General features: G+C 53.3%; 5 protein-coding genes across 5 annotated transcripts; 1 reads left to right on the top strand and 4 right to left on the bottom strand.

Moving 5' to 3' along the window:
* Window positions 1–624: 624 nt before the first annotated feature.
* On the bottom strand, window positions 625–3,533 carry TRK1 (low affinity potassium transporter; the record flags this gene model as incomplete). Its single annotated transcript, XM_053199198.2, has 3 exons — window positions 625–1,578; window positions 1,629–3,340; window positions 3,434–3,533. 3 exons carry the CDS (start codon window positions 3,531–3,533, stop codon window positions 625–627), a joined length of 2,766 nt encoding a protein of 921 aa, XP_053043347.1.
* A 4,565-nt stretch (window positions 3,534–8,098) lies between these two features.
* On the bottom strand, window positions 8,099–10,567 carry SSL2 (DNA repair helicase RAD25; the record flags this gene model as incomplete). Its single annotated transcript, XM_053199199.1, has 1 exon — window positions 8,099–10,567. One exon carries the CDS (start codon window positions 10,565–10,567, stop codon window positions 8,099–8,101), a length of 2,469 nt encoding a protein of 822 aa, XP_053043348.1.
* A 494-nt stretch (window positions 10,568–11,061) lies between these two features.
* N0V96_007754 (uncharacterized protein) lies at window positions 11,062–11,547 on the top strand (the record flags this gene model as incomplete). Its single annotated transcript, XM_065758124.1, has 3 exons — window positions 11,062–11,066; window positions 11,121–11,164; window positions 11,228–11,547. The coding sequence occupies 3 exons, from the start codon at window positions 11,062–11,064 to the stop codon at window positions 11,545–11,547; spliced, it is 369 nt and encodes a 122-aa protein (XP_065613266.1).
* A 167-nt stretch (window positions 11,548–11,714) lies between these two features.
* Window positions 11,715–12,761, bottom strand: PRE6 (Proteasome subunit alpha type-4; the record flags this gene model as incomplete). The annotated part of the gene is made up of 3 exons (XM_053199201.1): window positions 11,715–12,048; window positions 12,104–12,491; window positions 12,731–12,761. 3 exons carry the CDS (start codon window positions 12,759–12,761, stop codon window positions 11,715–11,717), a joined length of 753 nt encoding a protein of 250 aa, XP_053043350.1.
* A 669-nt stretch (window positions 12,762–13,430) lies between these two features.
* On the bottom strand, window positions 13,431–15,089 carry N0V96_007752 (uncharacterized protein; the record flags this gene model as incomplete). The annotated part of the gene is given in 4 exon segments (XM_065758123.1): window positions 13,431–14,106; window positions 14,316–14,407; window positions 14,427–14,957; window positions 15,030–15,089. 4 exon segments carry the CDS (start codon window positions 15,087–15,089, stop codon window positions 13,431–13,433), a joined length of 1,359 nt encoding a protein of 452 aa, XP_065613265.1.
* Between the last annotated feature and the right edge of the window lie 1,446 nt (window positions 15,090–16,535).

The raw sequence follows: 16,535 nt of genomic DNA, 5'->3' as shown, positions 1-16,535 counted from the left end.
GGGGTTGAGAAATGGGGCCGGGGGATTATGGGACGGTCTATCTCTTCTTGAAGGCTTTGTGTACAAGATAAAGACGAGATATTGATTGGAGAGGACGCGGTTGATGCGGGAGTAAGGCTTGTACGTTGGTGGAATGTACGATTAGGAAAAAAACGGACGAGCTGTACAACATTGGTCTGTGTAGAGTCGTGTACATGAACAAAATCACATTAAACACTAAAGGCGGTGATGGCCATCTGAGACTCATATGAGGTGACATTGTGACTGACACAGGGGCTGAGGCATTGGCCACGGCGACAAACACATTCAACAACCATGTCTCTGGAACTGGCCATATTGAGGCCTGATCTACGCAAGCTACTCAGCATCCATCAGAAAGTCATGTAAAAGTCGGACCGCGCATGGTTGTTCATCAGTCGTCATAAGTGTACAGTATCTTAAGAATGTACAGTGAGAACAAACGCCAAAATCAAAAGTCTGTCCGCGGCCTGAGCCATCTAGTCCGCCTTGGTTTTATAGAAACGACTGGATACCGCGCCAATCAAAAACATGTTCCCACCGTGATTACTCCATAGTACAAACTCCTTGCAATGTATGCTCCTTTTTCTTTTCTCACAAAACAGGTCAAATCGCGGGTCTCGCGGGCGTGGTTACTACTCTCCGCGGAGGCGCTGTGATCACGTCGCTATCGGTATCCGTAGTCTCGTCATCAACGGGCTCCGTATTGCGCCTCCTCATATCCTCGGCCATCGGCGGCCGTTCGTCGACCCCAAACGATCTACTGCGTCTGGGGAGATTGGTGAGGCTGTCTTCGTGTGGGATCACGGGGCCAGGGTGAAGGAATTGAGTAAAGATGCCTTGGCCCCTGTTCGTGCTCATTCTCCTCGACCTCAGGTTTGACCTCGTAGCGCTGAGCGCAGTTCCCGTCGATGCGGCAGTAGCAGACCGGACCAGAACTGGCTGCGCCTCGGCGGCTTCCTTCTCGAACCGAGATTCGCTTGGCAAAAGAACAGCGCGATCCAAGCCGTACGGTAGACCACGATGGCGACCACGAATTTGCATCGCAATCATGATGAGCTTGCCTCCGGTGGTGAACTGAGAGCAGAGGGAAGCGTTGACGTTGGGATAACCCAGACTCAACCCGACCGTACCGTAGGCACTTACGATCTCGAATAGGACCGAGTAGACGTCGAAATCCTTGTTTTGAATCCTCTTGCCTTCCGTGATGGCCAGAATGAAGAGTCCCAAGAAGACGTACCACAAATCGAAAGAAAGTTGGCGACGCAAATGCGTACCGACGTATGACCAGGCGCTATTCTCGTTGGTCCCCTCCATATCCTCGTCAGGGCTGTGGTAAACACCCAGAGATCTCTCTTCGTACACGTTGGTGCGACGGATCGAGATAGCGATAGGAAAAACGGAGATATACATCATAATCATATACGACACTTGCACAGCAGGATGCAGCAGCGAAATGTTGACAACCGAGAAGCCTGCAGTTCTGGTCGACGCAGCCTGGAAGATACCATCCACAATGCGAACGTGCACCGGCAAGTGGCTCACAGCGTTGTCGTTCAGCTGCAAACATAGTCAGCATAGTTCAGTCAAGGGTAGCGAGAATAACTTACATCCAGCAGGACGAAGAACAACAGGTCAAGGACGTTGAGACCGATAAGAATGATGAACAGCCACCAGGTAGCGCCCGCTGGAAAAAGCAGAGTGAAGCAACGACGCGGATGGTCCAACAAGAAGCGTAATTCCTCCCATAGTCCTGTACGTTTTGGTACAATCTTGGAGAGAATCCAAATGACGACTCGGAGCATGATGGGGAAGCCGGTGTTGCCAATAATGATCAAGAAAGACATGATCAACAGGATGAAAGAAGCGTCGTTGAACGAGTTCATGCTGTCAGGCGTGAGGGTAAGTCCCAGATCGTTGAAAGCCGAATTCGCCGTGAAAATTCCCCACCAGGCCTTGCTAACACCCGAGTTCTCCACGATGGCGGCGTACTTGGCATTAGAGCTCGTGTAGATCCAGGGCAGGAAGCAGGTGATGGCGAAGAGCGAGAAACCCCAAAAGTAGCATAGTAAGATGACAGCAAGTGTCCTCAGGGACCGGTATTCGATACCACCCAATTCCTCGCGCTGCTCAATGGTCAAGCCCGGGAAGGCGGAGTTGCGTCCCATGGTGGGCGTGAAACTCAGGTACGGCATGTCCTCGACCTTTTCGCGGGTCAATGCAGTCCTGATGGTGTCGAACGTCTTGCTCCTGACTCTCGCAAGAGGGTTTTCAGAGCTGCTGCCTTCGCCATTGTCGTTGCTGGTACCCTTGAAGAACTTCTTGGGCTTGCGGAGCGAGAATGGGAAGATGGTTCTACCAATCACCTCGGCTTCATCCGCGATCTCATCCTTGACCGTTCTCTCGGTATCCCTGGGTCGCTCAGGCTCCTCGATTTTGATCGTCTGTGGGCGGTGGACATTGTTGCCGATGTCATCCGACAAGTTGTTCGCTCCACCGTTAACGTGGATATGCGGAATACTGCCATCTCTCTCGTCTTCTGGTTCAGGTGCTGTATCGTCTTCGACTCGCTTTGGCTTCATGCCCTTCTCTGCGTCTCTGGGGTTCGGAATTCGCAGTGTCTCATCGGGCCCAGCCCGCTGGCGCTCAAGAATGGCAAAATGGGCGGGCGAGTGCGGTGATGGAAGCTTGACTTCTGGTTCCGTGCCGTCGCTTCGGAAGACATGCTGGGCAAACGTGATTCGACCTTGGGTGATGTCTGTGCCGGTTTCTTCTTGGGTTTCGGGTACTCTGGCTGGCGAGTGTTCTCCCGAGTTATGTGCTGGCGTGTTGGGAACGGGAACAAAACCATTGCTCCCCGGCGAGATGCGACCATCCTCGTCCTCCTTCATGTCGAGTAGAATCCCATCATTGGTCATTCTCGAGCGGTGGCCATTGGTGTGCATAACCTTGATATTGCGCACGCTCAAACGGCCCCTCTCAGCCTGGTTCAAGTCATCCCTCGCGCGGGACTTTGACTTAGAAATGGTGTTTCTCCGTTGTTGGCGAGCGTCGCGGACGACTCCTTGAAATCGCTTCTCGAACCAGTACAGCCGGAGGAACACAACAGAAGAGTGGATGGTGATGGGGTTCGAGGTCATGGTAAAGAAGTAGAGGCATGCTTGCTGAAATGTATTGAGCAGGTTGACGTCGACCGTGTTGAGACCGGCTTGGGTGTTGGCGCCACTTGCAAAGTAGAGGGCGTCAATATAAGCCAACTGACCACCGGCCGAGGCAAAGATGAGGATGGAGCCCAGTATGGTGAGACTGACAATCCAAAAGTCTGAAGGGGGAGCGTGGTGCGCAGATTAGTGCTGTGCGCAGCGCAAGGCCTTGTGGGCACTGAGAATGGTAGTTGGGATGGTGGTGAACTTACAGTGAGCCGAGATGAAGTTGAAATGAGGCTTCTTGGATATAAAAGAAGGCTTGGCTGCCCGGAGCTGGTCGAGCAGCCAGCCGCGCGCGGTTTCGAGCATTTCTCTCGGATCGCGGACGGAAATGGGCTTTGTTGGTGTTGTTGATGTAATGGAGGAAATTCCCCTCCGGCTTAGAACCAGAACAGACAAGACATCGGCCTTCGGGGGGAATAGGTATAAGAGAGATGGTGGAGTGAGAATGGGCGAAATGGTCCAGGCCTTGGCAGTGTGGCTGTGGCTGTAAAGCTTTCTAGTCTAACCGTCCTGGTGTAGAGGTCGAGGATTGGATGACGGCTAAGCTGGAATTCATGACGATCAATTGGTATGGCGAAAGGTGGATGGGGTAGCAGTAGCCGGTCGTAGCAGGTGTGACATCAGTTTTAATCGTCTGTTATTGTTGCAGGGCAGGTAGGTTTAGTCGGAGGGCGCAAAGAGAGAAAAAAAAACAGGATGGAGAAAGAGTCGAAGTATCCTGAACGCAGTACAGGCGATTGTGTGGTAATGCGTGGTAAGGTATGGATGGCCTTGATCGGACGGGTCAATGAAATGAGATCAAGATCAAACTTGGTGCTGCAAGTGTCGCAGGTGCAGCCAAGCAGATTGGATTGCAGATACCGACGCCAATGAGCCAGGGAGCAAGCACACTGCACCACTACCGCTCAAAGTGGGAAGTGGCTCAACTCTTGGCTCTTCACAAGGAAGAAGCAACCTGAGCTACCGGCGCGACTGTTCGTTCGACAAAGGGTCAGCGAGAGCGAAAAAATTGGGAAAGAAGTGCCAGACTGGATTAATGTATCAGGTAGGCAGATATTTGTGCTCTCCCACCCACCCCCACGGGCCAAGACGAAACGAAGGCGTCAATCCAATTTTTCCTCGCTGTTATTATTTTTATTTTATTTTCCCTAATCAGAAAAGGGAGGCAAGCAATCGGCGTGCGGGCGTGTCGGGGGGCGCACGGTAGTAGGTAAGCTCTGGACGCTTGCCCTGGAACTCTGGAGACTGGAGTGTGAAGTGTGGAGTTGACAGTTGACCGCAAAGAGGTCCTTGTGGTCAGCCATCCAACCGCGGTGCATCCAGCAGCATCCACAGCCTGCAATGTCCACTCTTATCCTTGCCGTGGAACTGGAGACGCCAAAGGTAGCCGTCCCGTCAGCATTTTCGACTTTGGACTGGCACCATTGGAACCTGGCATGGAAACTCAGTGGAAAAGTGTGTCGAATTCGACCCTTTCCTTGCGGTGCCTGGGCGATAGGTACTTCGTACCAAGCTAAGCTTTTCCTGGCACTGGGAAGTACCTACGGCCCCACTGCGGATGGAACAGAAGAGGTACATCTCGGATGTACCCTACCCAAGTACTTCGTCGCCAATGCACCTCAGACAAGAACGATGGAGTGGGCCATGAAAGGAGGGAGCTGTCTTCCTTTCCTCAAGAATCGAGATTACAATGGGCAGCACCTCACCTCACCGCACCTCACCTTACCACCTTACTTGCTTACCGACTGTGTACGGCGGGGGGGATCAGAACATCTCGGCAGCACCGCGGATGCAGCTGCAGTCACCTCACGTCAGTCATATCAGAGCTGATCATCTCACACTGCCTGCACCACCTTGCCTCTTGCATACCTTCTATCCCTAGATCATTGGTGGCTGCAGCATCATGTCGAAAACTTGTCGGAATGATCGCCAATCATCTGCGCACATCATTCATGTGCTGCTATCTTTATGCGACATCCAGCATCAGCGTCCGCCCGCTCGAGTCTTGGTCCTTCAAAGTCCCATGGGTTACTACACTACTCGGGACATCTTCCAACACGCCTGCACCCTCGGCACGCGTCGGTTTGCTCCGATCTCGTCCACCAGTCTGTCTTAATGTGGCACCAAGCACTTAGCCTACCATTCTGATGGTTACGCAAGGTAAGATTGGTTGCGACTCGCGAGATCTGTTTCGTGGCGTACCATTCCAAGACACGCCAGGACAAAATCCCCTAAAATCCCTAGAATCCCCCGACCAAGCTGGCGGAGGAGTGCCAAGTAACTTTAATTTTAGGTGGGTCAGCAACATGTCGCCCATCCATCCAAGCAGACACTCACCTGCGTGCTGTTCACGCCCAAAGGAGCAACAAGAGCAACTGCATCGTGACAGGGGCACCACGTCCTACCCTCCCTCCCACGCCAGCCTCTGGTGTGTACTGCATGGCTCTAATACGTCATTTTGTGCCAGCACATCTCTTACCCTCCTTTGCTGCATCTCATGGTTTTCTCCGACGCTGTCCATCCCTGGTGTTCCTGACTGACCTTCTTCTCAGCAGCAATTAGCGCAACTCCAGCATGTGAACACATGCATGTTCAATACACACCACCTAACGGACCAGCCAAGACATTCCACTACGTCTGATATATATGTACAGCAATGGCAGTACTACCATCGACCTAAGATGCAGTCTAGGTATCCCACACAGTTAGTGTCCCTCAACTGGTCTGTCTACGAATCCTCGATGCAGGCGTACGGAGTGGACATGTACGCAGTACGTATACCAAAGTCAAATTCGTCCGTTACTCCCATCAGCACCGCGAATCTGGTGGTTTTCTACCGGTACCTGACGAGCAAGCTTGTGGCATGTTTGCGACCGCCTCACAATCAGTAGGAAACTGGCTAAACTCCCGGACGCGCGCACCATCAATATTTCCGTGGTCACAATACCACCGACGAATAATGCCTCTCTACCCCTATACATTGAAACGGCGTGGCACTTCGCCTCCAACAGGACATCCCGGCCGAGAAGACCATCAGTCCGACCAAGCTCCCGGCGAGTGGTACCTGGCTAGGGAACATCCAACCCCTACCAGAAACACTCATTCGCTGCCCATGGCTATAATAATGTTATCAAGCAGGTGCCACTTGCAAGCCACGGCGGCCTGTGAAACCCATCGGCGTCCCCAGGAGCAGATCCCTCATCCTGATGCCCATTGACTCTTTTTTAGGCGCAACATATCTCTTACAACGGGGGCCTTTCAGTCGTCAGCACTGCCCAACCGATGATCTATGGATGCCTTCCGGGGAACCTGAACGTCCCGTTTATTGGCTTTGGAGGCAAAGTCGCCGGAGAAGAAAATGGAAGTTGTCCAAAAGCTCAACCACACTGGCTTATCCTTTGCCGATAAGGAACTCGCGGAAAGGCAATGCACCTCCAATACGGCATTCTGGCATTCTCGTTGTCAATCACAACCCTGGCCCGCGGACGGCCGGTCGCTTCTTCCGTCCGTCGCATCGACCGAGTCCACGCCTAGCACACCATCCGCCGAGTAGAGAGAGCCGATAACCACTGCCATTTGCCAAGCACTCTCCATGACACCAGTCAGTTCTCACTCTCACCACCTCAACACGAGGTCGTCGCCAGCATATTCCACCACCGCCTTCCTCTACTTGTTCACCGCCATGCCGCCATTAATGCTGTACACCTCTTCCGGCGTAGCAGGTCCTGCATGCGATTTGTGAGATGGCAACGGTACGGGTACATGGTACGCTCATCTCCCAACCCGGACGCCAAGTATCCCTCCGGGCCTCCAGTACGAATACCCCAGCCGCGCGGAACAATGTCCAGATCTGCCAGATAGGCAACGCAAAATGATGGCAAATGCAGCAATCCGACTCAACCCGCTGTCTGCCAAGACCACACCCATTTGTTTCTGATTCATTCGCCCATGCGGCCCACGTGAAGGACTTGGTAGGTTGCAATCGAAAGATCCTATCCGGCCGCATAGATGGGCCTAGAAGCAAAACCAAACAATGTATTGATGTTGTCGGGCCTCCTACCCTCTGTCGTCGACTGCAAACGGGAGAAAGGGGGTGACATATTGGCGACTCGAGTATCACCTCTACCCGTACTCAAATTTTTGACCTTTTCTTGAGTTCTCGTTACAGCCGTAACTAGATCAGACTTTGATCGATCGATATCATAAATATACCCCGGACATGACGCTCACCAAAAATAGCTATGCACCCATGGACTCCAAAGTCCAATCTCGTTTTACGAACCGTTTTCGACCGTCACAACTAATGCTGCATTTACGTTCTTGTTTGCCATTTACCCATCATCAACCTTTAGTAAAACGTGAACAGGCAAAAAGAAAAAGGAAAAGAGAGGGAAAAATGAGAAAACCAAAGAAGAAGAGGAAGAGGGGTCACTTGTGAAATTGGACCGACTGCAGCCAGATAGACTTGCAAACTCAGAATTAGGGGTATTGACCATCTCAAGCTTCTGGGCGAGGTTCCCTTGACTGCTAGAAAGAACAGATGAGAGTGGAAACCAGATTGTCGCCCGATGACATCGACAGTTATCGCCTGCTGAATATTTGTCTGCGTACTACTAGAGACACTACTCACGAGATGTACATAAAATAGGCACAACTCTTGGGCAGTGTACTTGTTATCGAATAATATTGTATCAAGTGCAGATCTAGGTGATCTTTCCCACTGCATCCAGTCTTACGCCTCCACGACGTGTTTGTGTGTGTGTGTGTGTGTGTGTGTGTGTCTATAATACAACGAAGCGGCTTCAAATTCGCCATTTGCCTTTCCCAAATTCCCCATCCACAGACGCCGTAAACCCGTTCATGATTGCAATCTATCGCTTGGCCTTCTCCCTCTGAATCTTCTTGAAGAAGGCACTGCTCTCTCCCTTTGCCTTCTTAAGCTTGACTCTCTTGTTTTGCTCCATGTAGGCCATGTCCTGTCCACCCGACAGGTCGCCCAATAGACCAGCCGTCCTCCTCGCGGCGGCCTTCTTCCTGCCCCTGGCCGGCGCGCGACCCATCGTGCCGCTGTGGAACAGGTCGTCAATGACCTCGTCTTCGCCGCCGGCCTCGTTCTCGATGAGGACTTTTTGCAAGAGCTCTCGTCTCTCGCTCGCCGCGGCGTAGGCGAGGCCCGGCGTCTTCTCAATGTTGGCGAGCTGCGTAATGACCTTGAAGGCGTATCCCTGATCGACCAGGAACGCTTGTCTCTTGGAGGAGTAGTACATCTCCTGGGTATCCTTCGACACCAGGGAATAGAAGAAGGCGTTGAAACCCTCGTCGTTTCTCCTCTTGGCTCGCAGGATCCGGCCGAGTCGCTGCGCTTCCTGACGACGAGAACCGTAGTGTGACGAGATCTGAATGAGACAGGTAGCCTCGGGAAGATCGAGAGACGTGTCACCAATCTTGGACAAGAATAGCGTATTGACTTGAGGGTTGTGCTGGAAGTTTTGCAGAATGTTCATGCGCTCTGCCTGTCCCGTGCCGCCGAAAATGTAGGCCTTCTCCAGCTTTTCAGCATATGTCTTCAAAGCGTAGACGTTGTCCGAAAAGACAATGATCTTGTCGCCGCGAGATTCGTGGTAGTTGATGAGGTACTGAGCGGCCTGGAACTTTCTCGGGTTCATAATGTACAGCAGCGCTCGTTTTCTGGCCGACGCTTTCAGGTACTCATCGTAGAATTCCGTAGTCATGGGGCACCAGACCTCAGCGCACTGAACCTTGGCGATGTGGCCTTGTTCACTGAGTTCCATCCAGTTCGCCTCGTATAACTTAGGGCCAATCAAGAAGTTCAGATCTGAAATCTTGTCATCTTCACGAAGCAATGTGGCGGTCAAGCCAAGCTTCGAATGCGTCTTGATGGACGAGGTAACCTTTCTGAAGATATTGGCGGGGACAACGTGAACCTCGTCCAGAAGCATCAGACCCCATTCTCGCGTCTGCAAAAAGTCCATCATCTTCTTGGCCTCGTGGGAACGCTCCCTGGTTTGCGTTACCATGGAGTATGTGGTCACAATGATACCGGTGTTACCCGGGAAGATTCTGCCCTTGTTGTCTGACGTGAATGCTTCGATATCCTCTGGCTTGATGTTGGACCACTTGAGGAATTCGTTTCGCCATTGCACGACAGACATGGAACTGGTGCAGAGGACGATGACGCCCTTCTTGACGGTGCAAGCTGCCGTGATACCGACGAGCGTTTTTCCAGCACCGCAAGGAAGGACGATGAGACCGCTCTTGGCTCGTCCGTTACCAAACATCTTACTCAGACTCTTTTCTTGGTAAGGTCGAATCAAGGTGCCCGGGCGCAAGTCGATTTCCAGGTTCGGGTTGGCCTCATCTCGTCGGAAATCGTACTCCTCCAACACCGGGTACTCCAGTTCAAGGCACCTCTTCTGAACGGTCTCGACTGCCTCGTCCCCGATTTCAAAGGCATGCGTAATCTCCTGATCGTCGTCGTCGTCATCATTCAATGCCGCGTAGACCTCGCCCTCCTTTACTTCACCCTCGCGTCCCTTGGCCTTTTGTTCTTCTGCCTGTCGCACACCAGCCGCGTTGGCAGTACCTGGAATGACCAGGGGTCCCTGTTTCGGAGCTGCTATTGTGGTGATCTCCTCCGTGCCGTGTACTCGCAAAGGCCCGATGACAGAGTCTTTCAATAGCTTCTGTAAGATGACCGGATCCGTACTTTCGACAAAGTATTTCGTATTCTTAAGCACCAGCTTGACCTTGCCGAAACTCTGCGTGCAGCCCTCGATGAATTTGCGGATACTGTCGGGTAAAGGCATCTTCAGGAACCGATCGAGAGTGTTGATGATATCCTGGGGCGACAAGCCCACAGAGACCGCAGCGTACAAGCTGTGTGTCGTGAGCGCATATTCGTGGACAAAGGACGGTCGGGAGATTGGCTCGGCAATGGTGATGAGGAAGTCCTGTGCTTGCTCGGCCAGCGGGTTGAAGCTTTCGAGGAAAATACGGCCTTTGGCAGGGTCGATCCAGAGCGGTCGATTCTGATAATCGGGTTTCAGCTGGAGGAAGGAGAAGTCGCGCTTCTTCTTGAAGAGTCCGGTCATGGATTCGTGGCCATTTGTCTTGGGCCTGTCCAGGTACGCCTCGACGGAGAACTTGTCGACGTTCTTCTCGAGATTCTCGTCTTCCGACTCGCTCACGGGATCCGCTACCGATTCATTATCGCTGGCGATACTCCTGGGAGTGGCGCCTCCAGGTGTTGAAGCTACAGAGCCCTTTCCTGCCTTGAAGCTGCCGGTGGCGACCCCTTGAGCCTTCCTCTTCGGTGGCATCGTGACAGGATTGCGGGCTGTTGGAGGAGAGATAGGAGATGGATGGTTGTGAAGTCAGAAAACCTAAGAAATGGATGGATGGATGATGTAGCCTGCAGGGCACGCATCGGGGAAAGGTAAGCAACTCTAGGCGTCGGCGTTAAAGAGGTACCCAAGGTTTCGCAGGCAAAGGGTACGGCCTACAGGGGTTGGCACCTTTTGTCACTGGCCGGCACCTTAGGTGGAGACCACTACAGAGCGACTTCGCGGGGTGCAAGGTGTAGGGTAGGTACCGGGAGGGAAGACTTGGGCGACAAATACAGACCCCGCCAAATTTATCAGCAACGCCAAATCTGTGATAGAAGATTCTCCCCATTGCCTCGACTTGCCGACTCACAGCGGCGACACGTTCGATTTGACCAGTTGACCGCGTGCCCTACGTCTATCTAACTTTAGCTTGCGCACCTGCCGCCACAACGGAATCCATTGCTTTTTACCGCGAAATTTAACCTACCATGTGGTGAGCCACGCGAGAACCCACAACCCCTGACCGACAGCTAATATATCACCACAGCAAACACATCCTCAACGCGCAAGTCGCAATCAGGTCACCCTGCTGTGCGCCGAACCCCCTCTGTACCCCAGCCCAAGCTACGTCCGACTAATGTGATGGCCTCCCAGGCAAAAAATGGTTCGACTGCGCCGAGTGTCACCATGAGCAGGAAAAGCACCCCCTGCTCCAGAGCATCGAAATGGTCTTTGCTTGCAAGAAGTGCAAAAAGTGCTTCCGCAAAGACGCCCAGGAATTCGAAGACGCTGACGAATACTGCCCGCACTGCGACAACCACTTCGTCATTGAGGCAAAGACACCCAAGGCAGCCATCTCCGTCGAGGGCGAGGACGCCCGCAAGGACAGCCGTATGATCAAGGACGAGCGTGTCCGTCAAATTGCCGGACGCTCAATATTTGACCCAACCGACGATGCGGACAAGCTGGGCTAAACTGGGGGAGGTTAGCTGGTTTAAAGAGCATCAGTGTGGCAGCAAGCGATTTTATGGACACCGTTTTTGTAGATTTTCCACGGTCTAAAGGTGGTAATACATTGGTATTTGGTCAGATACCCTCATGAGTGTCGTCTATCCGCGAACCGCAACGCCTAGTCATTCCCTTACTCATCACCGTCACCCGAACCCGAGCCTCTCGTGAGGATCGCCGCGCTTCCGGTGCCGGGTGTGCGTCCAGTCTTCTTCTTGGCCGCCTCCTCTTGCTTCTCTTGCTCGATACTCTTGACGTGGTTCTCAATCTCCTCCACGGGCAGCATCTCGATCGTCTTGCCCGGTGCCATCAGCGCGATCTCAATGTTCTTGGCTCCGGTCTGGACAACCTCAAGAAGAGACTTGATGGCGAGTCGGATGGTAGCCTCTCTGTCCATATCCTCCTTGTAGTTGCGCTCGAGGAACTCGCGAACGGTCTTGCTGGAACGGCCGATGGCGTTGGCTTTCCTGCAAGGTGTTAGCAGATGCACCGCATCGCATTGTATGGAATCGTTGCTCGTACCATGCGGAGAAGATGCCAGAAGGCTCGGTCTGGTAGAGGCGGGGGACCTTGCTGCCGCTGTCGAAGCCGACAATCAAGGTGCTGATGCCAAAGGGCCGGACACCACCACTCTGTGTGTACCGTTGCTGGACACCAGCAACGTACTTGGTCATGTACTCGATGGAGGCGGGGTCTTCGACGGTCAGTCTGTGGGACTGTGCCTCTAACCGCGCCTTGTCGACGAGGATACGAGCATCGGCGTTCAAGCCGGCGAATGCCAGGCAGACGTGGGTGTCGAGGAGCTGAATCTTGGAGGGGGTAATTCGGGTATCTTGCAGCTTCATGGCTGATCGCTTTTCGCATCCGAGGACGACGACATCTGTACCCTTGACGCCGACCGCACACGTTCCTATGCCAATGGTTAGCTGGTTCCGCCCTTGATTGCGGCGGGCAAGCGGCATTACCTCTCTTGACAGCTTCGCCAGCATACTCGACCTGGAAAACGTGTCCATCAGGACTGACGGTGTTAGTTGGGAGTCATTAATTGTTTCCGGGGCAGGGGCAACCGTGACGAACCTGAAGACTGTTTGCAGGCGTATGTTAGCTTGGTACAGTGGAGCTGGGGGGCAACAAGGAGGGGGCCCTTACCGGACAACGCTCTGTCGTATCCTGAAGCCATGGTGACTGACTGATTGAGGGACGGATTGTCGGAGATGTGTGTGGTGGTATATGGATTGACGATTTGCTTGGATGTTGTGGGACAATCGTCGTGATTGAAGAGGTGCGGTCGGTAGAGGGTGGATGGAGTAGTGAGGTAAGGTAAGGTTGAGAGAGGTAGGCTGCAGGTCTGACGAAGCTTCGGCGCCTGCTGGCATGGGAAAGGCTGAAAAGCTCCAGGAGCTCCTGCACGGCCGGGGAAAGTCCGGGTAATGGTCACTCAAGCTTGGAGGTCTGTGCGCTTATCCGTCCATGAAATTAAGCACTAATTAACGTTCACGTTGTAAATGAGCACCCGCTGAATTATAAGCTTCCGTCCGCAACGTTTTACTCATTCACGAACCACAAATTAGAAGGGTTATAATATTCTTTTGATAGCTCTAAATTCCACTGAAGATCGATTTCTATAATACACCTTTTGTTTTTTTTTTATCATTAACATTAACAATACATGGCCGGATATGGATACACCCAATACCTGAGAGCGTACGTCAACTATCCAGCGCTCTCGACTTTGATTCTCTCAGAAATGCAATGCGTCTGCGTCAATCCATAACTTCCACCATGTTTTCGCCGAAATTTTTACTCTCCTTTCCAATCGCCAGGCAGACTGAGCGAGTAGCCAGCTGGCTCAAAACCTGGCAATGTCGACCCACGATCTGCTCTGCAGAACGTTGGCAATATCGTGCCCTTTGGAGGTCAAACGCAACCTGAAGTTCTCGCACCACATGATCTCGAGCTCGCCATCTCTTGAGGACGCATTGATCTCGCGGTAGAACTCCATGGCCACGGCTAGTGGTGCAAGCAGCATGTCCGGCTGAACTGTCGTCGACAACGCAAAGTCAAGCGCCCTGCAGATTCTTGACGCAAACTCCCGCCGCTGTTGGTACCTGGCCAGGTTGATCTGGAGATTTGGAGGCAGATCCGGAAACATGTTGGGAAAGTCCTCGATGACAGGCTGGAAGACGGTGTGGTGCAGGCACTCGATGCAGCGGTGAAGGAGCAGCAGTGTCATCCAGTGATACAAGAACATGACGGACGACACACCGTCCTTGAAGGCAAAGTTGTCTGCAAAGGGTAGCTGCTGCGCATCTGGGTCATCCGGCTCTTCTATCCAGTACGCATACGGGTGCTCGGCAGTAGGTGCGCGAGCGTATGACTCCCACTCCTCCAGCCTCCGTTCGATCTCCAAGCAGCTCTCGAGTAGTTCCTGTGCCTTTAACCGACGCTGCAAGGTTGCAGCAAAGGGTACCGTTCGGTCGACGCGAGAGAAGATGCCAGGCAACCCGGCGATGATGTCAAAGAGCCTGTCGAGAAACGTCTTGGGGTGCCGTTCCCACGGTGTAGTGCACCAATCGAACGAGGAAAGAAACGTCGTCTTTCGGTGTAAGAGAGCGAGTATGATCTTACCACCTGGTCAGCCTTTTGGTCCATCTGCGGGGTCAACGACGCGTATCTTACAGCATTACACCTATACACCCTGACGAAATAGTGATGGGCTGGAAATTGACGAAACTGTTCCGGGCCAAGCTTCTTGACGACGTCCATATGCTCTTGGGGGACACTCCAGGGAGTCATGCCGTTGGTCACCAAAAAGGATGGATTTTGCTATGAGGATAGTCAGCACATGCTCTTCCACAACGACCAGCTGGTATCCGACCTCGAACAAAAAGACGCAAAGACCTTCTGGGGCTCCGTTATCGTTCCCCGATGGCAGCAGACTGACCATGTTCTGCGCATTCAGGTCCATATTGCCGCCATTATCCCATGTTTCCATATCAACTGGTGAGTATGGCGGAAGGGCCATCCGGAACTTTACTTGGCTTTGCCCTTCGGGTCCCCTGAGGATGTTCTGGAACTTGGTGTGCAACGCCGCGATCTGTATCGAGTACACGACACCGTTGTCGGATACGGAGACCAAATCATCCCACGCCGGCATCAACGGTTCTGTCGGTAGCAAGCGAGGAACCTCGTCTTCCACGGTTTGACTTCTCCTAGAACTCCTCGAAGAAGACGGCTGGACTTGGCGAGGCGGATGTGATGAGCAGCGGCCGGCGTCGTCTATGGTTGCGGTGATGAAGACCATTTCTCGTTCGTAGCCAGCACACTCGCGGCCGCTATCGATACATTTGCGGCAGTGTGGCCGTTCGTTATCGCACTAACCGTTGACATGTCAGCCCGCGGGACGCGTTTTTTTTGTTTGCTGTCGAAACGCCTTTAGAGTGCTTACCTTGACTCTTCGAGCCCTGCATGTCTCGCATCCCTTGTACTTGCCGCGGACTCCAACCATTTTGATAACTCGGACGTTTTGATGAGAGAGAGGTTATTGAGAAAAAAGAATGGCCATAACCGACGATATTCTCTCGTCAGGACGGACAGGGGAGAACAAGTACTGGACGGTCGATATATATCACATTGGGGAGCCGCAAGGGGGGAAGCAGGCATCAAACGGCCCCCAAGACTGAGAAGAGGGCGCGGATCAGTGAGCTTCTTACGTTGGCCACTGCCGGAGAGGCTGTGGGACCCATGGTAGGCCATACACTTGGCTTCACACAAGCCCCCCTCGCGGGAGCCAGTTGATGGTGTGATGCAGCCTTACTACCGAAGGTGGACCGCGACAACGTATGAGACGGGACCAAGGGCGCGGGAATCACACATGGTTTGGTTCGCCCCAGGACGAATAAGACGACTGCGGCTGCGGTATGCAGTCAGGCGGCCCCGAGACGATCAACGAATGCGATGCCCGTTCTTGTCGTGGTCTCAGGCATGGTGCGGGTAGATTGCGCCGGGCGAGTTGCAGCCGAGATGCGATGCGAAGTTCCCAGTGACCTATGGTCAAAGGGTAAATTGGGGTGGAAGCAAAGGTGATGAGGCCATCTTTGCTCGTTTCCCCTTACACGAGGAGTGGAATCTAACCGATATCTTGGACATTCCTTTTTGCAAAACCCAAACCTTGGAAGACAAGGCCACGAACGCAAATCAGTGGGCGAGACAGGCTAGAAGAGGAAAGTGAGCGTGATTTAGCACCGATTGTGTGCATTCGTATGTGTGAGATGCTCCGAGATGCCTCGGCCATTCAGAAGAGATCGTTGCACCCTGTCAATGACTGTCAATGACAAGGACACCGCACCAGGGGAGTAAGTACACGCAGAGACAGGCAGAGTGACGGAGAGAGAGACCATTGATCGGTGCTAATCAAAAGTGTAAACAAGATTGATGTCAACCGTCTCTGATCCCTCCGTCTCAGTCCGATGAGACTACCTACGGGTAGATGAGAGCATTGTCCCCCGCGCGGATGAGTGCACGTTCCAGGCAAGGCCCCGTAGGGCTGCATGCCGTAGCAGACCGAATAGACAGGGGTTGGGCTCGGAGGTGCGACTTGCGACTTGCGACTTGCTCGAAAGAGAGCCCCACCCTCGGCTGGCGGAGCAGACTGCAGGACGGGATGCTCTGGACGGTATGATTGGTTGGTGCCGAGGCTGACGTCGGTGCGGCCGTTCCCCAAGTGCCTCGTCAAAGTAAAGCAACAAATGAGAGCGCAGCACAGCGAACAGCAGCCTTCAGTAGGGGGTGAGATTGTCGGTGCCCCAAGGGCCGCCAGCACCTGTCACCACTCACCGTCAGCCAAACGGCGCACGGAAAGCCCGGTCGGTCCAGGGGGCCGCCGAGAGACATACACCAGGTTAAGGTAGTCGAGCAGGGGTACATATTGCACTACTGTCTGCGGATTACATTA

Source organism: Colletotrichum fioriniae (assembly GCF_027942845.1).
Source record: "Colletotrichum fioriniae strain IMI 355084 chromosome Unknown scaffold_9, whole genome shotgun sequence".
NCBI lineage: Eukaryota > Fungi > Ascomycota > Sordariomycetes > Glomerellales > Glomerellaceae > Colletotrichum > Colletotrichum fioriniae.
Note: the sequence above shows the minus strand (reverse complement) of the source record. Positions and strands in the feature narration are given on the sequence as shown.